Source organism: Dromiciops gliroides, chromosome 2 (assembly GCF_019393635.1).
Source record: "Dromiciops gliroides isolate mDroGli1 chromosome 2, mDroGli1.pri, whole genome shotgun sequence".
NCBI lineage: Eukaryota > Metazoa > Chordata > Mammalia > Microbiotheria > Microbiotheriidae > Dromiciops > Dromiciops gliroides.
In genome coordinates, this window is record NC_057862.1 from 654,238,512 (window position 1) to 654,263,408 (window position 24,897).

At 37.7% G+C, this 24,897-nt stretch overlaps 1 protein-coding gene across 1 annotated transcript in view; it reads left to right on the top strand.

Moving 5' to 3' along the window:
* Positions 1–24,897, top strand: part of PMFBP1 (polyamine modulated factor 1 binding protein 1) — a 266,935-nt gene that overhangs the window by 161,194 nt on the left and 80,844 nt on the right. The window contains exons 4-7 of the mRNA XM_043981207.1: positions 8,311–8,458; positions 15,258–15,298; positions 17,195–17,410; positions 23,933–24,163. Of these exons, the coding sequence (XP_043837142.1) occupies positions 8,311–8,458; positions 15,258–15,298; positions 17,195–17,410; positions 23,933–24,163 (636 nt within the window). The remainder of the gene's footprint in view (positions 1–8,310; positions 8,459–15,257; positions 15,299–17,194; positions 17,411–23,932; positions 24,164–24,897) is intronic.

The window sequence follows — 24,897 nt, forward strand, 5'->3', positions numbered from 1 at the left end:
AAAAGAATTTGGGGATAAAGAGGAGTTGGGAAAGGCTTTTTGTAGAGGAACGGATTTTAAGAGAAACTTAAAGGAAATAAGGAAGGAAAGATAAGGAAAGAGAGCATTCCAAACATGGGAGACAGCCAGGGAAAATGCCTGGAACCAAGAAAAGGAGTGGAACAGCAAGGAGACCAGAGTCACTGATTCAGAGTACATAATAAGAAATAAGGACTTTGAATGCTAAACAAATTTTGTATTTGCCCAAAGGACTTTTGAGGCACCCTGTATCTTGGAAACAAGACCTTTATCAGACAACTTTCTGCAAAGTTTTTCCCTGTTAATTGTTACCCTTTTAATCTTACTTTTATTAGATTTGTATATGCAAGAACTTTTTAATTTTATATAATCAAAGTTATCTAACCTTCCATGATCCTTTCTATTCCCTGTCTGGTCATGAACTTTTCCTGTAGCTATAATCTTATAGGTAATTTTTTTCCATGTTTCTCTAATTTGTTTGTGATGTAATCTATTATATTTTATCTAGGTCACATACTCATTTGCAGCTTATCTTTGTATAAGGTGTGAGATATTGGTCTAAGTCTATACTGTCTTCTATACTGTCATCCAATTTTCCAAGAGTTTAGGGCTACATAAGTAGATCCAAGCAGTTTTTGTCAAATAGGGCTTACCTAAGTAACAGGGGGGTCTTTGAATGGAAGTCAACCAGGAACACTTCTGTCCTGGGCCCTCAACTTCTCCCTCTGTACTACTTTACTTGATGACCTCATCAGCTCCCATGGGCTTAATTATCATCTTAATGCTGAGTCTTCTCAAATCTACCAATCCTGTCCTAACTTCTCTCCTGACCTACAGTATCAGATCTTTAACTGCCTTTTAGGCACGTCCAATCACATGTCTCATAGACATCTTAAATTCATCATGTCCAAAATTGAACTCATCTTTCCCCCTCAGATTCCCACCCCCCTTCTAACCTTCCATATTACCGTCGAGGGTACCACCATCCCCCCAGTCTCCTAGGCATGCAACCTAGAATTGTCCTCAACTCCTCACTGTCTCTTGCCCCCCACATCCAATCTATTGCTAAAGCCTATTCATTCTAACTTTGTCACATCTCTTCAATAAGCTCCCTTCTCTCCTGTGACACTACCACCACTCTAGTGCAGAACCTCATCACCTCATGCTTGGAAAACTGCAATAGCCTGTTGTTGGGTTGGCCTGCTTCAAGCCTCTCCCCACTCCAATAATCCATTCTCCATTTAACCACCAAAGTAATTTTCCTAAAGCTCAGGTCTGACCATGCCACAGCCTGACTACTCAAAACACTCCAGTGACTGACTCCCTATCACCTCCAAGATCAAACACAAAATGCTATCTGGTGTTCAAAGTTCTTTATAACCCAGCCACCTTCTACCTCTCCAGTCTTCTTACACCTTATTTCTCTCCATGTTCTCTTCAAACCAATGACACTGGACTCCTGGATCTTCATAAATAAGTGAAAGGAAAGGTTAAAAAAAAAAGAAAAGGTAATAATAGAAGAGAATAAAAATCTTAAGGAATTTAGGAGTAGGCAAGGGTAAGAAAGGAAGGAGAATTTGACGGGAGAGTTGGTAGGGGTGACCAAGGTCATATCTTTGTATAAGGTGTGAGATGTTGTCATATAAGGTCATCCAAGCAAAACAAACCTCAAACACTAAATGTTGATTTTAAAAGAAAGATATAAAATAATTTAATGAAAGAAAACACAGCTATAATATTTAACCCTAAATGCAAATGATTTAAACTCCCCAATAAAACAAAAAAGAATGAATAGATAAGTAAGAAAACAAATCATAGCCATTTTTCCATGAATAAATAAAAGCACAGGTCACAGCTAGTGCTTATCTGAATCCAGATATAAACTCAGGTCTTCCTGACTCCAAGTCCATTGCTCTGTCAACTGTGTTACCTAATTACAAATCATTGATTTGGAGCTGAAAGTGATCTTAGAACCCCCTCATTTTATGGATGAGGAGACTGAGATCAAGAGTTACATGATATTCCCAAGTTCACAGAGCCATATTTAAAAAAATAAATAAATATAAAAAGGCAGGAATAACAAGCATATATAGACCAAAACTACATGAAAATACTAATTAGTAAAGAAAAGAGGAACAAATGAGCCAGAACTAAATGGAGGAGGCTAAGAACAGATTGAGTGTGTAAAAATATCATACAAACAAATGTTTTGTTTTGTTTTTTAAATCACATGTGGCAACATGCCAAAATTTATAGCATATAGCTCAAGCATTTTTCTGAAAACATATAATTACAAAATAGAAAATGAAGTTATGAATATAACATGCAGTTTTTAAAAGCTAGTACATAAATTAACAACTTCAAAATAAGCTCAAAGTAAGAGAAAATTAGAGGAGAGATAGGGAAATGGCAGAAATGAAAATAGTATAGAGCTGATAAACAAAACTAAGACGTCTTTTTGAAAAGACTAACAAAATCAATAAACCATTAGCTAACAAGAAGAAAAGCAAATTAGGGAAATCAAAAATTAACAAAGTGAATTTACAATGAACAGATAGGAAATAAAGTGAATCATCAAAAGCTACTATTTCAAATTATATGCCAGCCAAAGTCAAAAGAAATTCACACCTTTAAGAAGTGAGGCAAGGGACTACTATAGAAGGGTTTTTTATACATTATCAGACATGGAATTGCATTAGGCATTTTTGCTTAATTGTTCTTCTTTGTTGCAGGGAAGGAATCAATCTTTTTTTGGTTGACAAAGGTATTTCAGAAGTAACTACAATATAAAAGTAAAATGTATTAATAATACTTTAAAGAAACTCAAAGGAAATTTATGAGTTTCTTCAAAAATCTAAAAATCTAAACTTACCAAGCAAAAATTAGACATTTTAAATCATTCAGTCTCAGACTGAACAAACCATAGATAAAATACTGAAAGATAAAACTTTGGTCTAGATGCATTTGTAATTTAATTCTTTCAAAGGTTCAAAAAAAACAACTAATATTTTAGCTATAAATATTATTTTCAGTACAATGAGAAATAAGTTCTTCCAGACTCCTTTTATGAAATTAATGTGATTATAATATCTAAAACATGGAAGAATAAAGCAGAGAAAGAGAACTATGGGCCAATTTCACTAATAAATATTGACTTAAAAATTAAATAAAATCTTCGACAAAAAGATACAACAATATTTTCAAAAAAATTTAGTATTACCATCCAATATTGTGGTTCATTCCAGAAGGGATGGCTCAACATTAGGAAAATAATTAGCATAATTAAGCCAAGAAACAACAACAACAAAAAATCATGGCAATAGCAATACATGGAACAACAACAACAACAACAACAACAACAACGCCTTTGGCAAAATCCACTTATATAAAAAACCCTAAGAGGCATAAGCATGTAAGAAATTTTCCTTAATAATGGTCAAAAGAATATATATGAGGGGCATCTAGGTGGCACAGTGGATAAAGCACCGGCCCTGAATTCAGGAGCACCTGAGTTCAAATCCAGCCTTAAACACTTGACACTTACTAGCTGTGTGACCCTGGGTAAGTCACTTAACCCTCATTGCCCCACCAAAAAAAAGACTATATATGAAATTAAAACCTATCCTTATTTGTAATAAAAAAAAAACACTAGAAGTTTTCCAAGTAAGTACAGGAATAGAGCAATGTTGTTTCCTCTCTTTATTATTGTTTGAGATGGTCCTGAAATGATACAATAGCAACAAACATTAAAATGAAAGGTATGAGCATGAACAAAATAATCCTCATTAGCAGATGATTTGGTACTTTACTTAGAAAACTCTAAAGAATCAGTAAATAAACTAATCAAAATCATTAATAGTTTCAGGAAGGAAACAGGATACAAAAATAAGCCCATAAAAATCATTAGCATTTCTGTACATTATCAAGGAGAATCAGGAGAAAAATTACATAAAGAGGAAGTTCTTTCAGAATAACAATAAAGTGCATAAAATATCTGGATGTTATGAAATATTCTTCATAGAAATAAAGGAGGACCAATAATGAAAGCAATATTCTTTGTTCACAGTTGGATCACACCAACATGATTAAACATTGATATTAAATAAATTTATGAATTTAGGGTCCTACCATTCAAATGACCAACAGGTTACTTTGTAGAATGGTATGACACTGGTCATCCAGCGTCTAGGTGTCACCTTTGATTTCCCCCCACCCAAGGCCCCACCATGTTGAATCTGTGGCCAAGTAAATTCTTCCTTTCAAAACATCTCTTATGTAGCCTCCTTCTCTCTTCTGTCACCACCATGATACAGGCCCTTATCACCTTGAGCCTAAGACTATTGCAGTGGCCTTCTAGTTGAACTCCCTGACTCAAGTTTCTTGCTTCTCCAGTCTTAATTTTAGGTCTGACAATATCACTCCCTTATTCAATATCCAGTGACTCTCCTTATCTCCAGAATCACATATAATATCCTGTTTGTCTTTTAAAGTCCTTCAATAGTCTGCCCCCTTTTGACCTTTCCAATCTTCTTATACTTTCCTCCCCTCCACACATTATGATCCAGTGATGTTGGCCCCCTTCCTGTTCCTAACACACAAGACATTCTGTCCCCCAACTCAGTGTATTTTTGCTGGCTGTCCCCAATGCCAGTAATGCCCTCTGTCCTCACCTAAACCTCATGGCTTCCTTGACTTACTTGAAAGTCACAGTGCCCGACATATAATAGCTCCAATTCCTCCTGTATATATGTGCTTTGTGCATAGCTGTTTGCATGTTGTCTACCCCATCAGACTGAGAGGTCCTTGATGACAGTCTGTTTTTCCATTTTTTCTATCCCAACCTAGTGTTTAGCATAGTGCCTTGCACACAGGAAGGAATGAAATCTGTAGACCAGTCACCTTGATTTCTCTGCATAGCAGAATTCTCTAATGTCTGGGGGTTTTTTCCACTTTTTATTAATTTTGTTTTTAATTTTCAGTTCCAAATCTTCTCCCTCCTTTCCACTCCCTCATTGAGAAGGCAAGAAATTCAATACCCAATATACATATGAAGTCATGAAAAACATATTTCCACATTAGCCATATTTTTTAGAGATTTTAAAGAATAAGAAAAAGAAAAGGGAAATCTGCATTCTGAATCCATCAATTCTCTATCTCAAGGTGGATAACATTTTGCATTCTTTGGAATTCTAGGGGAATATTGTATTAACAGAGTTACTAAGTCTTTCACAATTGATCATTTTAATGATATTGCTGTTACTGTATAACTCATTCTCTTGGTTTTATCCACTTCATTTTGTATCAGTTCATATAAGTCTTCCCATGTTTTTTTCTGAAACCATCCTGCTCATCACATTGATATACAATAACTTGTTCAACCATTCTCTAATTGATGGTCATCCCTTTGATTTCCAGTTCTTTGCTACCACAAAAAGAAAAACTATAAACATTTTTGCATTCCTTTGATCTCCTTGGTGTATAGATCTGGTAGTAGTATTGTTGGGTCAAAGGGTATACACAGTTGTGTAGCCCTTTGGGCATAATTCCAAATTGTTCTCCAGAATGGATAGACCAGTTCACAACTCTTCCAACAGTGCATTAGTGTCCCTGTTTTCCTATATCACCTCCAGTATTTGTCATTTTCCTTTTCTATTATCTTAATCAATCTGATGGTGTAAGATGGTACCTAAGAGTTGTTTTAATTCATGTTTCTCCAAATTATTAGTGATTTAAAGCACTTTTTCTTATAACTACTGATAGTTTTGATTTCTTCCTCTGAAAATTGCCTTTTCTTGTCTTTTAACCATTTACCAAATGGAAAATAGTTCTTACTTTTATAAATTTGGCTCAGTTCTCTATATATTTGAGAAATGAGGCCTTTATCAGAGAAACTTGCTGCAAAAAAAAATTTCCTTTTTTTCCCCACTCTCTTCTTCTAATTTTGGTTTCATTGGGGTTTTTTTTGTTTTGTTTTGTTTTTTTAGTGAGGCAATTGGGGTTAAGTGACTTGCCCAGGGTCACATAGCTGGTAAGTGTTAAGTGTCTGAGGCCGGATTTGAACTCAGGTACTCCTGAATCCAGGGCCAGTGCTCTCTCCACTGCACCACCTAGCTGCCCCTCATTGTTTTTCTAATGCATGATTGAAAGCATGACTTGGCTACATCAAAAACAAATTATTCCAGACATTCCCTTTTTGACAGGGTTAGTAATCTGGTTAGAGAAATATGAATGTATAATCTACTTAGATTTCATTAAAACATTTGATAGAATCTCGCATACTATTCTTGTGGATGAGTTGGAGAGAAATGGGCTAGCCCATTGTAAAAGTAAGAGTAGTTAGAAGATTCAATGTCAACTTGAAATGAGATTTCTACTAGAGAATGCTAAAGCACTAACCTGTGTGTGCCTTTTCAGCTTTATCAATGACTTGAATAAAAGGCTAGATGGATGACCTTGTCCATAACATTAGATGACTCAAAGCTGAGAGATACCTAACATGATAGATGATAGAATCTAGGCCCAAAAGATCCTGAGAGGCTAGAGCATTGAGTCATTGGGCTATTGATTTTAATAGTTTAGTAGAGATTGACCCCACCCTGGCATTCAAAAATAATCAACTTCACAAGTAAGTGATTAGGTCATAATTCATGTGAAAAAACATCTAAGGGTTTTAATGAATGTTCTTCTTAATATAAGTGAACAACATAATTATGGTAGCTAAAAATAGTACTTCCTTGGGCTTCATTTAAAGAGACAATTTCTGGAGCTGGGGAAAGGGTAAAAGAAGCAACTGGAATAGGAAAAAGAATGCTAGATTTTTAGTCAGGTGGCACCTCGATTCAAAAACCATCTTTGGCAATTATTAGTTATTACAAATCACTTAACTTCTCCCAGCCTCATTTTCCGCATCTGTAAATTGGTACGGATAATACCAAGCATACCTAACTCAAAGGGTAGTTGTGAAATTCAGATGAGATCATGTGATACAGTACTTTGTAAATTATAAAGTGTTATGGAAATGCCCATCATCCTCCTCATTATTAATGTTAATATTATTGTTATAGACCTACTGTACTTCTCCCTGATGAGAATGTTCCTAAAATAGTGTGTTCAGTTCTGACCACCTTCAGAAACATATACTAGAGAGTATTCAGGGGAAGATTGTTAAGATGATGAAGTCTCAAGGTTGATCCTTGTTAGCATCAATTGAAGGAACTCAGAATGTTTATCCTGAAGAGGAGATGACTTATGTAAGAGTAGGGGAAGAAGGAAAGGCAGGGACTGCAAGGAGATAGCTTTAGGCTCAATGCAAGGAGAAAAGTCCAACTGTCCAAAAGTAGAATGGGTTGCCTTGGGATGTGTGAGATTTAAAATTGGATATTAGATCATAAATCTCCCCTACTTAACCTTTCCCTTAATTTATCTCCCAGACTAGTAAATGGAAGAAGCTTTTGGTTTTCTAGATAGACCTTTTATTGTTATAGTAGTCACAAGGTGATGTTGATTAGAAGGATAGGAAAGTAGAAACACAATACAAATCGTCTTAAGTCTAAGCTTAGTCTATATTCCTTATAAAAACTCACCAAAACCGAAGGCCACCTTTGGAGAGAGAGAGACCGTCTGTGCAGCGCAGTCAGGAGACCAGCAGAGCAGGAAAAAGCCCCACTTCCGTTCTCTCCTTGCCTTTTCAGCTCGCACCCCGGAAGTCGAGTGCATAGCAGGCAGTCTGACATGCGCAGCAGGCGCACTGGCGTGCGTAGCTCATGCCATTGGTCTCCTCCCCGAAAGGGTGGTCCTTCAAAAAAACTGGCGTCTTTCAGTTATCCTAACTGACTGTTAAAAAACTTTCATATTTTTTACCACAGATGCAGTGTTTCTTCTCACTGGAGTCTGGTTGGATGACTTTTTGTTGGGATTATAGAGGCGACTCCTATCCTGATAAAAACTGGATTTTGGTGATCTCTGAAATTCCTTCCATTTCTGACATTCTTGATTCACTGATGGAAAAACACCACCCTCCCTCTCTCCCCCTCTTCTACCTCCCCCATTCCACCCCCAACTAAGCAAACCAAGGAAGCATTTTCTTTTTTTTTTTTTTTGTGAGGCAATTGGGGTTAAGTGACTTGCCCAGGGTCACACAGCTAGTGTCAAGTGTCTGAGGATGGACTTGAACTCAGGTCCTTCTGAATCCAGGACCAGTGCTTTATCCACTACACCACCTAGCTGCCCCCAAGGAAGCATTTTCTTAACAATTTATACCCAATGTTTTCTTTTTGTCTTCTGCCTGCCTAGCTGGAGAGAGACAGATTGATGAGTAGCCTGAATAATAAGTTGTGGGCTCTGCAGAGTGACATACAAAGCCTCCATGAAATCTGCAGGAAACAAGGAAGGACCTTGGAAGTGGAGGAGCTCTCCATTCATGAGATGGAAAGCCATATCAGCCTGGTAAGGGTGTCTGGCACCACAGGGGAGGGCTCAGTCTTGCCTGTGACAATAGGAATGCTAGAACTGTTCTTTTACTAGCCAATGAAATGCACTTACTGAGTACTTACTGTGTGCAGTGTATACACTAGGAAATTATGGGGAAAAAATAGGAAATACTATCCCCCCCTAATATGTGTGTATACTTATATGCATGTGTATATACCTATATAAATATATATATTGCACATGTATATATACATATACACATACATGTGTGTGTGTGTCTACTCTGGAAAGCTCTCTGCTAAAATCTAGGAACACAAAAGTGAAAAAGTACAGAGTTCTTACCCTCAGGGACTTATCACCTAATATTTTTCTGTCCACCTCCTAAATCAGATACATCCAGAACGACTGAGATCTTACTTCTTTCTTGTCCAGACCTTCCTATGAGCTTATTCTGCTGGTAATTCTAAAACCTGAGGTCCTTCTGACTAATATGTGGTATATTTTATCCTAAAGGTTCTTAACAAGTCTTCTAAACAAGCCACAAAAGTAAAAGCTCTCCCCGCTGAACAGAGGCAGCCTATTTTACCAGCAGCACGCCCTGTCCTGCCAGGGCTGCAATAGCCTAATGCTCTGATCATCATGCACTAAGTGCCTTTCATTCTGAACTATTTCTAATGTCCAGACAGTGCATCAGTCAATCTAGGATATTTTACTGCCGGCTGAGAATCCCTGTCTCTTTGGAGATTCTGAGGCCATCAGACAGTCTCCAAATTCAAACAAGCACAAATGGAGGAAACAGGCACCAAACAAATTCTTTGGGAGAGTTTTGAGGACTGTATTTAACCTTTCCAAGGTTTGAGGTTTTTAGTTTCTTTATTTTTATGGCCACTGGGTGGCACAGTAGGTAAAGTGCTGGGCCTGGAGTCAGGAAGACATCTTCCTGAATCCAAATTTGGCCTCAAACGTTTACTAGGGGTGCGACCCTGTTTACCTCAGTTTCCTCATCTGTAAAATGAGCTAGAAAAGGAAATGGCAAACCGCTCCAGTATCTTTGCCAAGAAAACCCCCAAAAGGGGTCACAAAGAGTCGGACATGACTGAAAACGACTGAACGACAACAAATGCCAAATAAAACTGACATAGACACACATATATACATTTGTGTGTCCCTCATATATATGCGCATATGTATATGTGTCTGCATATATATTGAGAGACACACATGCATGGAGTTAGGGTTAGAGTATGAATTTAGGGTTAGGGAGAGATGATAGATAGATAGATAGATAGATAGATAGATAGATAGATAGATAGATAGATAGATAGATAGATAGATAGATAGATGATGGATAGATACATACAAACATGATAGATAGATGATAGACAGATACATACATAATAGATACATGACAGATGGATAGATAGACAGATGATAGATAGATAGATAGATAGATAGATAGATAGATAGATAGATAGATAGATAGATAGATGATGGATAGATACATACATACATGATAGATAGATGATAGACAGATACATACATAATAGATACATGACAGATGGATAGATAGACAGATGATAGATAGATAGATAGATAGATAGATAGATAGATAGATAGATAGATAGATAGATAGATGATGGATACATACATACATACATACATGATAGATAGATGATAGACAGATACATACATAATAGATACATGACAGATGGATAGATAGACAGATGATAGATAGATAGATGATTAAGAGATAGACAGACAGATGATAGATAGATACATAGATATGACACACATCAAAAGAAGGTTGTACAGGACTCTACCTATCTCTGTTATGTACAACTTGCTTTTCTTTTTAAGTGTTTAATAAATTCAACTCATAGCTTTTAAATCGGTCCTGTTTGTGCTGCTTTCTGACTTTCTGTTCTCTTCTCTATACTTTTTTAAATACCCCAAATGATCTTCTTTTCTTTTTTTTCTTTTTCATCTTCCTATCCCTAGTCTCCCTCACCCTCCCATCTACCCCCACTGGGGGGAAAATGAGCAAAGAAAAGCAAAGCTTTTATAACAAATTGACACAATCAAGACAAATTCCTGCCTGCGTTTGTTGTCTCCAAGGTTCAGTTTTCCCCAAATTCCTTATTTGCCTTCATAACTTTGTCTTTGAATTGTTGGTAAACTGGGAGGGGGTGTCGCTCACACAGACCAAGGGCTGAGACTTAAAGTGGTCCTCTGCTCTGCTGTCTTATTGACAACTGGGCCCATTAGAGTTGTCATAAAGTTTCTGTTCTTCTTTAACTGTGTCTCTTAGATGGGCCACAACACTTGCCACCTCAGTGAGAAATGAAAAATTGCTGGTCTGCAATGCTCTGAAAATCCTGCTAACACAAACATTTCTACTTCAGCCTATTGAGCATTTCTATCCTTTTCCCAGGGAGTAGCACTTATAGGAGAAAACCTTCAGTTTTCCTAAAAAGGTTTGAGAAAGAATATGAACTTAATTTCCTTTTCTATTAATATTACCCTCAGCTCCACAATTACATCTAGATTCCTCTGTCAGATGTAGGGAGAGATTTTCATATTGCTGCAGCAAGTTTTACTTATTAAGCAATTCTCTTCTGAGACAGGGGAGTCATGTGACCAAGCGCCCCTGCAGCTCTCTGTCCGTACACCCGGCATTTCCCTTATTCTAATTGCCTGGAAGAAGGTCCAACAGCATGAAACCACAGTCAAAGCGTTCCTGCTTCTTTCCGGCACTTACAGCAGAATTTAAATTGCTTCCCATGTAAGCACAAATAGTTAGATACAGACTTGTATTCATCCTGTCATCTTCTACAGATATGTAATCATGCCAACTCCCATAGCTACGTTCCTTTTTTTAATCCATCTGTTTATTTGGGGAACACAGACCTAAAGTGAGTGACAGGTCTCCATTTTGAAAGCCACATACATATATGACCCAACTGCTTTCCTATAGATCTGCTCTCTCCAATGGAAACTAAACTTGGGAAAGACTAATGAGGCTAACTCAGAAGCAAGGGGCAAAAGACAAAATTGTCTGACATTACCACATCTAGGACTTAAAAGATAAGTGCAAATTTCAGGGGAAGTAAATGGGAAAAACTGGAGACTTTACCTCACATTCACAATGTCTTTGACAGAAAACTGAGCCCTAATGGAATGATGTTTGACTAAATGCTAAGTTGGTAAGAATAGAAGGGAAGGAGGGGAGAAAGGGAAGCAGTATAGCTCCATATATCAGAGATATTATTTACACACACTCCAAAGCTCAGAAATCAATAGAGTCTCTGAGTTAAGTTGAAAGGGTAAAATAAAGATTAAGAAGCAGCAGCTAGAGAGGAAAACTTTGGGCTGTCAACTGGATTTTTAAAGCAAATGCTTTTGAATTTTGCTCTCGATGAACATCCATTATTTGTTATACTGACCTGACAACTCATCTCTTTCCTTGTCCATAAGCTATATATATACTTCAGGGAGGGGTTTACCTGGACAACTTGGAAGGTGCCTTCCAATGATGAGATTCTATGATCTACTCAATTATAAAAGAGATAGATATCATAATAAGGAGATGCTTAACCAGGAAGAAAAGGCGAATGAAGCTTTCTTCATAGAATTTTCTAGAACATCTTTGGGCCTGATAATGACAAGAGACATTCTCTTGACTCAGATGTTCAGGAGAAAAAGAAATGATGTAGTAGGGTGCATACTGTCACTCCACTAATTGGACTATCTCAAAGACAGAATCTCAGCATAAAATTTAGAAGAATAAACTAGGTAGAGCAGATGCCCTTCTGAATTTGATTCTTACAAATGCAGAAGTTCATTGAGGACTAAAAGAGAGTTAGATCTTAGGAGAGGTGATGACAAATTGATATCATTTGTAATATTTGAGGATGGAGAGAGAAAATTCAGCAAACTAAGAAAAATGAAACTCAAGGAAGTTTAAAGTGTTGGTAAGAAGGAAATCTAAAGGGCAAAAAATAATCTGAGGATGCTTTATAAAAAGCAGATCTGCATATAGGCGTGAAGATAAGCTTTATTTACCATAAAGGGCAGAAGATGGCACCTTGCAAGAAACACAAAACGTAACAGATGAACATTATTTAGTGTTAGGAGGCAAAACAAGAGCTACAAGGAAAATGTCACACACTTAACATAAGGAAGGAAAATGATAACGATGTCGGCAAAAAGGCAGTAGATTTGTTGGGTTTTTTCTAGTTCTGTGTTAAACAAACAAGCAAACAAACTGTGATCAAATAACCAGAATACTTACTCCCTGTGAAGGAAGAGCAGGAAGCAAAGGCCAAGAGTCTTTTTAAAAGTTAGATGCAGACAAATCAAAAGGACCTGATACTAGACATAAAAGCACACTTAAGGAATTGGCAGGGGTTCTTATGGAAATGCTGTTATTTTTGAGAACTCAAAAAGGTAAAGGATGAAGTAAGTCCCTAAGGACTAGAAATGTGCAAATGATATTTTCAGGGTTTTTTTAAAAGATCAGAAAGGACACCTCTGGTAATTATGAGAGCAGTTATCTTGGATAACAGAGAAGATACCAGAACTAATCATGAATCAATTAACATCATCCTGAAAAGCACAAACTGTTGGGGTAACAGCCAAGGATGGCTCTTCAAAAAGTAAATCATGCCAGGCCAAATTAATTTCCTTTCATAATCAAATGAGAGATCACAGAGGTAAAGGAGAAGCAAGAAGACAATCTATACAAATGTCTATCAGTGAGACAACAAGGTTGACTAGGCATGGGAACCAGTTACTGTAGGAAGTCATGGCTTAGAATCTGGGAAGCCCTGCCTGAGACCAGTTCTGGACCAGGTGACCTCTGGAAATGTGGCTTAGCTCTACAATTCTGTGATTTTTATTCTAAGCACTAATCAACTTGCTATTAAATTATGTCCAACTTGCTTGATTTCTCCAGATCTCCATTTGGAGGTCAAAATAGAAGCTTATAAAATATTCATATCCTCATTGTATGGAAAGAAAATGTTTCAACAACAAAAGGGTAACAGGAAATGCAATGATGCCTTCAATTATACTTTTCTTTGACTCATATGCAAATTAAATTGAAACAATTCTTTAGCAGACCATTTTCTATTCACTTTGAATTAAGGAAAATAAAAACCTTTTGAACACATGAGAATAAATAAGTGGAAATTTAAAAGGATTCAAATACATCCAGGCATTCCTCCAAGTCTCCTGAATGTCGATGGTGTCTGAATGTGAAATGCCCTTCTTTTGCCTTCTCCTTATTACTGTTACTGGTGGCTCTGTTCCAGCCAAAAGAATATAAAACTATCTCAGAAAAATGTTTCATGTGGTGACTCTGGAGACAAACACTACAGTTCTTCAGTAGACAGAAATAGTCTCAGAATGTCATTATAACAATTTTGATGGTATAAAATATATCTCTGCTCCCTGATACTAGGGAGGAATGAACTGGTTTTGCCCAACTAGCTGGGTTATAGAGTTCCTTGTATCTTTATAGCTGTCTAAGATGCTACATTATAGCAATCTAGTACAAAACTGGAGGCTTCAATATGATCTCCACGATAAGAAAATCTTGAGTTTTTTGCACTCGGTAATATTAAGAATTGTCACTATCTGGATTAAGAATTGTCACTTCATTAAGAAGGAAGACATGTTCTCTGCTGTCAGGAAATTTCCAAACCTCACTTAAGATATATGAACACATATAGAGTTAGGATATATGGAGGCAGTGGCTGTTTTCAAAAATAAAGTAAAAATTTTAAAGTTTCTTCCATCCTTTTTCTGGATGATGAGGAAAAGGAAAGGCAAAAAAAGGAGAGGTAACTAACAAGACGACAAGGTGCCCACTGTTGGTTTCTCAGGTAAAGTAACATAAAGACTCAGGAAAATCTAATCCAGTTCAACACTGTTGGGGTAACTCTTGTGCTTCCTATTTCCTAATGATCCAAGATTGAATCATTTTGAATATGATACCTCACTGAGTCAACCTCTGAAAGAAAGGAAATCTAAAAGATAGGCATAGGCATTTTGTTAGTTTGTAATATTTGCAACAAAAGGATATCGTTAATATCTTTACTTCGTGATTCTTTTCCAGGAAGCCTTTCTTAATTCACCTAAACTTTTGATGATCTCTCCCTTATTTTACAATCTACCAGCATTGAAGCCCATAAGCCCATGCTTTGTTACCAGATCTGTGACTGCTATAACACAGCAGACTCTCTGACTTCTTTCCAACCACCAGAAGATAGGTGGCTATTTCGGATCACAGTAGCCTTAGGAGCATTTCATGGGCCTTTGCTTTCCTTATCCCTTGTACCCCTCCTCCAGGTGTTTTTTCCCCAACTAACAAGCATTTATTTCCTCTCCCTCCCACCACTGGGAAAAGAAAAAGAAAACCCTTGTAACAAATATGCAGATTCAAGCAAAACAAACTCTACATTGGCCATGAAAAAATATGTATCATTCTTCAGCTTGAGTTCATCACCTCTCTGGAAGAGATGGGTAGCATGCAACATTATCATAAGTTTCCTGAAATTGTGGTTGGTTATTACCATAATTTTTCAGCCATCTCCTAATTGATAGACACCCCCTTAGTTTCCAGTTTGGGGCTACTATGAAAAGAACTACTATAAATATTTTTAACACATGGGTCCTTTTCCTCTTTTATCTCTTTGGCGTAGAGGCCTAATAGTGCACCCCTATAAAGGTAAGTTGTCAGAACTGCCTCATACTCTTAGGCCATTCTTCTTGAATAGGGTAATTACTACTTTGTCAGAAGCAATGAGATCATATAAGGTCCCAAATTCAATTCAGGTTGGTATACAGAGTTGATACAGTTTGGTCCAGCATTTGTCAACCCCAAGTACAGTTCCTACTGATTTCTTTATGTCCAGTAGCTCATCTGAACCAAGAGTTAGGCAAACTTTCATTTCAATGTTCCATTTTGTATGTCTCCTACAAATGTCATATTTACTTTCTCATTCCAGGTCTCTCTCTGTGTGTCTTGTTCAATCTGATCTGCCCGAGAAGTCTATTTCTCATGAATTCCCACCTACTTCTCTCTTTCTGGGTCTAAACTAAGCTGAGATTCCTTTAACCAGACACCTGAGAAGTCTAGATCACTTCTGATCCTTAGACTTCTGGGGACAATATTCCACTGGACTTAGAAGTTCATTGACGTGGGCATTTTATCCACAAGTACAGATCACAATCTCATCTTATACAATTCTTATACATTTCCTGACATAGATTCTCTGGGTCTTTTAAACATTTCATGTGTAGGAGAACAACACTTGGGTTCTTAGCCTTCATTCCCACTATGAGACCACCTCCTTTCCCAATCATAGGTGTTCTGGATGATATTTTTTCACAGCTTCTTATATTCAAGTCATTGACGATAATATGCTGTAGTCTACCAGGGTTCACCATGCATCTTCCCTTTGTCTTGTTGATCACCAGCTTATATTGAACTAAAATATCTTGCAGGGACCTCCTCTTTTTGACTTTCATTGTTTCTTTTCTTGTTCTCTCAATCTAGAGTCAATTATTCACCCTCTGACAGATCTAGAGAAGCAGCTCTTATTACCCATGGTTAACCAGCTAACATATACATGTAAATATTAGCATCCCAAGAATCTCAAACTCTGAAAGACATGAAATAGAGCTAGAATCCACCAACTTCACCAAACCACAGTTGTTTAGCTTAGCAGATTTGGTCACTATACTCACAGGGCAAAGGTCCATTCATTGATAGAGATAGAGATAGATAGAGATAGAGATAAAGATGTGTATACATATATATGTATAGCAATTTTGCGCATATATACATGTGCATATATATACATACATACATACATACATGAATTCATTGAACATCTATTATATGCTAGATACTTTGGAAGTTATAAAAAAGTCCAAGATATGATCCCTCCTCACAAGGATTTACAATCTAGCAGAAAGCTCAGATATATACGTGACTAATCCTTAGGCAGTAATGATAGGTACCCTGTGGTTATCACAAAAAATAAGTATTATAGAAGGTCAGAGACCAGAACTATTGGGTTAATCAGAGATAATTCCATGGTGGTAGAATTTAAGCTAGGCTCTATGGGTTGAATAGGCCACCCCGTTAACCCCAGCCACAATCTTTCAAGTGAATGTCATTGGCCTCAAAAGAGCAGTAGAGGGGCAGATGGATCAATGTAAATCCATCACTTCTATGAGAAGAAATGATTCAAAGAATATGGTTTAATGATGGTGAGAGTCTAGTGACATCTCTGTAAAGGAAAAGAAAATATTCATTAGAAACCTGCATATGTTTTATATGATTGTCTCATGAATATATATGGTTCCTTTGCCCAACTGCATAATGAGCTCCTGAAGTACAAAGATTATGTATTCTACTTCCCTTACATCTTCCATCACATCTAGCACCTGGCTGAGCACAATGGACTCAGTAAATGTTTGCTGAATGAGTGAGTGATGTTGAATGACAACTTCTTTAAACTTTTTTCTATTTTTCTATTCCCAATTATCAAAACAAGATAATGCACATGACAGTACTTTTTAAACCTTAAAGCACCATATGGACACTAGAGATAGGAGGAAACTACAAGTGTGAACTATAAACCAAAGCAGAAATAGGAGATAACATTGTTATTTGTTGCTATGGTTATTGTTGTTTGTTATCATATCATCATCGTGATCATTCCAGTGTAAGCAGCAGCTGCAAGCAGAGTTTGGGTGCTGTAACCAGGCCCGTCAAATACAGCTCCATCAGCTAAAGGAAAAGTTGTTGGCACTTCAGCAGGAACTGGAGATTCGCACAGAAGAATTACAGTCTTCTTACTGCTCACTCGTACAATGTCAGAACATCCTGGATAAGCAGACCTGTGACCTAGAGATGCTTCACCAGCACTGCCAGATGAAGGAAGATGAGGTATGGGTTACAACTGCCATTTGTGGAAGCTCTGTCTCCCTTGCCTAGGGCAAGTCTATTGAAAAATCAAGTAGTGAGCCCACTGAGCCATCCTACCAATGCTGCATGTTCTTTCTGCTCCCTTTAGGCTTGGTTTTCATAGGTACCTCTTTCTGGTACAAAAACTGGAGATGGGTCTCAAAGGTCCATCAAATCCACCTTTCTTCAGGAAAGACAGATTAAATCTTCCTAAGTGATTGAGTTTAGCTATTGGTCAAACAAGTTACACATTAATCAATCCAATTCATAAATATTTATTAAGAACCTACTATGTGCTGGGCACTATACTAAATATTGGAAATACAAATAAAAATAAGAACAAAAACGGTTCTTGCCCTCAAGGAGCTTACAATCCAATGGGGGAAAACAACTGACAAAAGGAAGTTGAAAAACACAGGGAGAGGTATCATGCCCGCATGGGGGCATGATAGAGAGAGCCAGAGTTGTCTAGAAGCTGGTAGGAAATAGAGAAAAAAAACTGCTGACTCCACTCTTTAAATAGAGACCCTGGAACCCAGAGTCCTGCCCTCCAGTCATAGGGTCTAATCAGAGGTGCAGAATGGACTAAGGAGATGTGAGAATCAGACAGATTCAGTCTTACAGCATAATGAGATTTCCCAATGATGAGTTACCTAGGGAAGGAAGGTGGATAGGGAGTTCCAGAAAAGTCCAAAAGCAGAATATCTGGTGGGAATTTTTTATAGTATAATCTTTATTATTAACATCACATATCCAGTTAAGATGTGTTGTAAGATATCAGTCTAAATGTCATTTCTGCTAGACTTCTTTCCAGTTTTCCCAGCAAATTTTATCCAATAGGAAGTTCTTTCTTACATCATTCCACTTTATCCAACACTGGGTTGGTAAGTTTCCTTTTCTTCTGGTTCTCCCTTATCTAGTCCTTTCTATTTCTGTACCTCTCTGTTTTTTAACCAATACTATACATGGTTTTCATGACTGCTGCTTTATAATGTAGTAGTTTGGTGCCTAGAAATGCTATCCCTCTTTTGCCCCTACCTCCTTTCATTATTTCCCTTGATATTCTATATCTTTCATTTTTCCAAATGAATTTTATTATTAATCTTTTGGAGTTCTGTAAAGTATCCTTTTGAGAATTTGATTCATATAGCACTAAAATGTAAATTAACTTTGGTAGCATTACCATTTTTACTCTATCGGTACAACCCAGCCATGAGCATTGACTATTCCTCCAGTTCTTTAAATTGTACTTTTATTTCTTCTTTTGTTTGTTTTTTTGGTGTGAGGCAATTGGGGTTAAGTGACTTGCCCAGGGTCACACAGCTAGTAAGCGTTAAGTGTCTGAGGCCAGATTTGAACTCAGGTCCTCCTGACTCCAGGGCTGGTGCTCTATCCACTGTGCCACCTAGCTGCCCCCTTTTATTTCTTTACGAAGCACTTTGTAATTGAATCTATCCAAATATTTCCTGTGCTTTCTTGGTAGATTAACCCCCAGATATTTTGCACATGTTCTAGTTAATTGGAATGGGATGCAATATTCTAATTGGTCTCCTTGCTTCAACTCTCTTCCCACTCGAACCTGACTTCCACTCAGCTGCAAAAATAATTTTCCTAAAACTCAGGTCACTCCACTGCTCAGTAACCTCCAGCTATCTCCCTGTTATATCCGGGATCAAATATAAACTCTTCTCTTTGGTCCTTCACTGCCTCACCCATTCCTACTTTTCCAGTCTTCTTCCACTTTGTAAGGGAGAACCTTCCACACACTACAAACAACACCTGCATTCCTGCATTCTTTGCTGCCCACAGCATTTATCTTCTCCACACTGTACTTTTGCTGTACCTATGCCTAGAATTCCCTGTCTAATTCATCCCTCTTAGCTTCACTGGTTTCTGTCAAGATTCAGTTCAAATTCCCCTTCTCTAAGGAGCCTTTTCCAACATTTGCTGTTGCTAGCGCCTTCCCTCAGAGATTACATTTCATCCACCCTGTATTTTTCTTGTGTGCACATAGCTATTTATATGTTGTCCCCTCCCCTAGAATGTGAACTCCTTGAGGGCAGGAATTTTGTTTTTCTTTATAATCCCAGTACTTTGCATAGTACTTGACACTTAAACTTTTAGTAAATGCTTGTTGACTGATGGAGTGGTGAGAATGCCTAAAATATAGGGATTTTTAAGGGGTATAGCTATCCAAATATAGAGGGGAAAATTAGCACCCCTGGACCAGATACAGTGACAGTAAGAGAAAGGGATGGGAAAGATAAGCAGTAAGAAGAGGTAAATAAGCCCTAGAGGCAAAGTGTTATCTGTCCAATGATTTCAGAACGCTATTTGCAAGGCTAAATTAAACCTGAATGGTTCAAAGGGGTTGATTTCATTGAGAGAAACTAAGCCTCCTGCAAGATATACTAACTCAGATAAAGTGACCCAGGCCTGGACAAATGAGTAAAAGGCTAAAGAGAGATTCAAACAGATACTTCTAGGCATCCTGCCAAGTTCCTCAAAGTGAATTCCTCTGAGCAATGAAGCACAAAGCTGTCTGAATTTCAAATGCCCCTCTTCTCTTCTCTCCTCTCCTCTCCTCTTTACACAGTAACTACCTTAAACACAATAATTCCTGAAATGGATCTCAAATGAGGGATGGCCATATATAATCAGCTTAGACTGCCAGATTTAATTTGACTATCAGAATTCTTCTCAGGATTATTTGGACCCATGGACCAATCCATGAAGTCTTCTCAAATTGCTACAGTTTACATTATCTCTCCTTACTCTGAATTTCTATGGTGCTTATATGTGTCTCATACAACTGAACACTCAAAGGATCATAGAATATAAGATTTGAAATGGAGGATAGAGTATGTCTGTGTGAATATATATATATATATATGTGTGTGTGTGTGTGTGTGTGTGTGTGTGTACACACACATAGAGAGTATGTCTGTATATATAGAAAGTATGTCTTTGTATGTGTATATATATACATATATACATATCTTTATACATATCTCTCTAGATAAAGAGAGACAGCGACAGAGAGAAAACATATACAACATGGATTTAAGTTATTTTTGGGAGGGAGGACACAAACATCTCAGGGATTGGAAAAGGCTTCATGAAGGAAGTGTTGCTTAAACTGAATCTTGAAAGAAACCAGTTATTCCAAGAGTGAGAAGTGAGAAGGGCATTTCAGGTAGAGGGGACAGACAGTAGAGATGGGAGATGAAGTGTGTTCAAAACAATCAGGATGGTATTACTCAATCACAATGTGCAGAGAAGGGAGTAAGGTGTAAAGAAGACCGGGACCAGGTTATAAAGAGATTTTTCTTTTGAGACTAGGTCTCCCTATCTTGCCCAGGCTGAACGTGTGGCAGCCACTTGGGCCCAATCCCACTGACGATCAGCACAAATACTTTGACCTGCTCTGTTTCTGCCCTAGTCAGCCTTGTAGTCCCCCATTCCCAGGGGACTCACCATAATGGTACCAGACTTAGTGTACACATCCAATCAGCTTTAGCCCTACTGCAGCTCTGAACTCGTGAACTCAAGAAACCCACCAGCCTCAGTCTCCCTAGTAACAGAGATTACAGGTATATTCTACCATGCCGAGCTATGAAGAACTATTTTTTTACAATTATGTAAAACATTATCATATTAGTCCTTTTGTATAAGAAAACTCAAAAAGAAAAAAATGAAAGAAAGTAAAAAATAGTATGCTTCAGTCTGTGTTCAATCAATATCAAATCTTTGGAGGTGGATAGTATGCTTCATCATTAGTACCTTGAGATTATTTTAGATCATTGTATTGCTGAGAATAGTTAAGTCATTCACAGTTCTTCATCAAACAATATTGTTGTCACAGTGCACAATGGTTTTCTGCTTCTGCTCATTTCACTAAACATCAGTTCATAAGTCTTTCCAGGTTTTTCTGAAATCATCCTGTTTATTACTTCCTATAGCACAATATGTGGGAAACTTTTCATGTCAAACAGAGGAATTGATATCATGTTCCTCTGGACAACAGAAAGTCATTTTTTTTTTGTTTGGAGTTTGTTGGGAGGGAGAGGAAGAGAGGTATGATTAGACCTGCCCTTTAGGAAAAATCAGATTTGAATGGGGACAGGCTTGAGTAAAAAGGACCAAATATGAGTTTATTGAAATAGCCCATATCAGGACCTGAACTATGCTGGTGAGTGTGGGAATAGAGAATAGAGGTCTTAGACTAGAGGCCTTGTGGAGATAGAAATGACAAGATTTGACAAGTGATTGAATATGTGGGGTGAGAATAAGGAGTGGATATCACTAGGGTTGTAAACCTGGATGCCATGAGGATGGTAGTACCCTTGATAATAATAAGAAAGTCTAGAATAGGGGTAGATGGAGGGATAGGGTAGAGGGGGAAAAGAGAATGAGTTCTGTTTTGAACAGATTAAATTTAAGATGCCTCTGGCATATCCCTATGGAAATTCCAATAAATAGTTTGCAGGACTGGAGACAAGGGGAGTGAAGGAGAAAAATAAAGACTGAATATATAGATCTAGTGTCATCTATAAGGTGGACCAAAAGAGGTCTGATGCTTTAATAACTTTTTGAAGATTATTTTCCTTTATTTCATATATATTTCCTACATATTATGCTATGGTGTTATAAATTAAAAACAAAAATAGAGTTATTAAATATTGAAATGTCCTTGTGATTTCATGACATCCTGTACACAGAGATGGTAACCATGGGAGATGATAAGCTCATCAAGAAAGAGAGTATAGAAAGAAAAAATAAGGTCTGAGAAAAGATAAGGGCTTGGTGTATACCCACAGCTAGTGTGACATGGATGATGAATCAGCAAAAGACACTGAGAGGGAGCAGTCAGAAAGGTAAAGAGGCCAGTATCTTGGAAGAGCTGGTGGTCACATCAAATGCTGCAGAGAAGTCAGGGATGGGGTCATCCACTAAAAAAATTAAAAAAGAAAAAAGAAAGAAACAAGGGGGCAGCTAGGTGGCGCAGTGGATAAAGAACTAGCCCTGGATTCAGAAGGACCTGAGTTCAAATCCAGCCTCAGACACTTGACACTTACTAGCTGTGTGACCCTGGGCAAGTCACTTAACCCTCATTGCCCTGCCAAAAAAAAATTATAAAAAATTTAAAAAGAGAGAAGAGGTCATTAGAATTGGTTAGGTTGGTTGGTGATTTAAAGAGAATTGACAGCTTTGGAGGGAGCATTTTCAGTTAAGTGATGAGATCTGAAGACAGGTAACAAGTTTAAGAAGATAGTGATTGGAAAGGAAATAGAGGCACCAAGTGAAGATAACTTTTTTCCAATGAATCTGGCTGAAAAAGAGAGGAGAGTTAGGACAGTGGTTGTTGGGGTGGGATGATCTAGTGAGGATGTTTAAAGGTGGTGGAGACTTTTGTAGGCAAAAGGAAGGCTAGAGCCAGTAGATAGAGATAAAAGGTTAAAAAGATTAGAGAAAGAGGAGATTATATTTTGGAGAAGATCCACTATTTATTTATAATCTGATGTTGATCCTTTCAATGACCCATTTAAGAACTGATGAAGGGGGGCGCAGTGGATAAAGCACTAGCCCTGGATTCAGGAGGACCTGAGTTCAAATCCAGACTCAGACACTTGATCCTAGCTGTGTGACCCTGGACAAGTCACTTAAACCTCATTGCTTTCCCCCCCCCCAAAAAAAAAGAACTGATGAGGTACAATCTTGGCAACCTTGGCTATTGATATGACCCATGGCAGCCAAAGTGGTACATCTTTCCATTTCATTTTTTGATAATTCATTAGCCACTAAACATTATCTGTTCCTGTCAATAAAAAAGTTTTCCTACATTTCAAGTAAATCTTGAAGTCACTTTACTGCCCATTTCCAAATTCAAAACCATCTAATTTCTTTTGCCAAATTAAAAAATGTTAGCTGATCTGATTTTTGTTTCTGAGTCTGGACTTACTTTTGGACAATCTTAGGTTTTCTCCAGTATGACATTCCAATTCTCAAAGCTTTATCCTTCTGAAACTATGGTTGGCTTGACTGCCCAACTCACAAAGTCGCAATATGGTTGTCCTGAAAAATTGATCCATCAGCTTTTCAAACTCAGAGACAATACAAATTAATAATATTAATCATACCTTTTCTGTGATCATTCATTCAACAAGATTCATTAAGCACCCACCACCACGGTCCAGGTGCTGTGCTAAGAAATGGGGATGCATGTGGCAAATTGATGAGCTCACTTGAAGATTTGGGGTGAATGAATGTTAGGGTGAAATTGGGGTGATGAAATTGAGTCAATTAACATTCTCGTGTTATACTCTGTGGCCTTTGGGTTTCTATTATTGTATTATTGGGAGTCTTGTATCATACATTCCATCCATCCATTCATTCAACAAATACTTGATGAATACTTACATGTATAACTCTTCATGTACAAGACACTTTCTCAATCAGATGTATCTGTGAGATGAGTAATTCTTGATGGTGGTACACTCACAGGTCACAATCTATGAGGAAGTGATGGAGAAGAATAAAGAAGACAACATAAGGCTACAGGAGAAGCTCCAAATATCTCAGGAACATCTTGCCTTGGCTGAAGACAGGATTATCTCCCTGGAAAGCAGTTTAAATCTTTACAAGGATAAGTATCAGGCAGCTGTGAACAGCCTCGAATTGCTGGAGTGTCAAATGAAGGCCTTAGAGGGAGACGTCAAAATCATCTCCACTCAGGTGAGGCACACACCGCAACCATTCACTGCGATCAAAGCCAAAGGAGGGTCTTGCGTCACAAATGGAGTGCAGGGCTCCGAAATTTTTGATTTGGACAAACCCTGTGCTTCTCACAAGGGCGGGGGGGGGGGGGAAACCACAAAACCTTCTGTCTGAAAAGCGCTCTCCTTGAATTTTCAAATTTCAGAGTTTTGAACTATAGTTTTGTGCTCTCAAAGCTGTTAAAATCCTCTGCTTGAGACGTGTCATGCTTATTTTGAGAATCCCTACTGTAGGGCTATCTTCACCCATTAAAAAAATAAAGAAAATAACCAAAACACGTACCTGAATCATCCATATCCCCATAGAAAGAAGCGAGGTCCTCCACACAAAACAAACGCAGTTTAACATGAGTTTGGAAACAGATGGCAAGAGCTGGGCAGATCACACAGAATGAGCAGGAGACAGAAGTGAAATTCCTGTATCTTATTCTTCATTCCCCAGCTAACATCCCTCCATTTAGGGAAAGTCTCTTACCTTCTCCGTGTTTCAAATTCATTGGTAGCAAATTAGTAATGATTTACCAATCATTTGGTAAAATGGGGATAATGGTACAGCCAATTCTTGATTGTCTATCCATTTATTACGCACTTAGAAATTATCTCTTTCGAAAATTATCCTTCACCATGCTCCTGGGCTACATCCTCTCACTATACTGCCCAGTGAATGCAAATTAATTTTTTAAATCAGTGTAA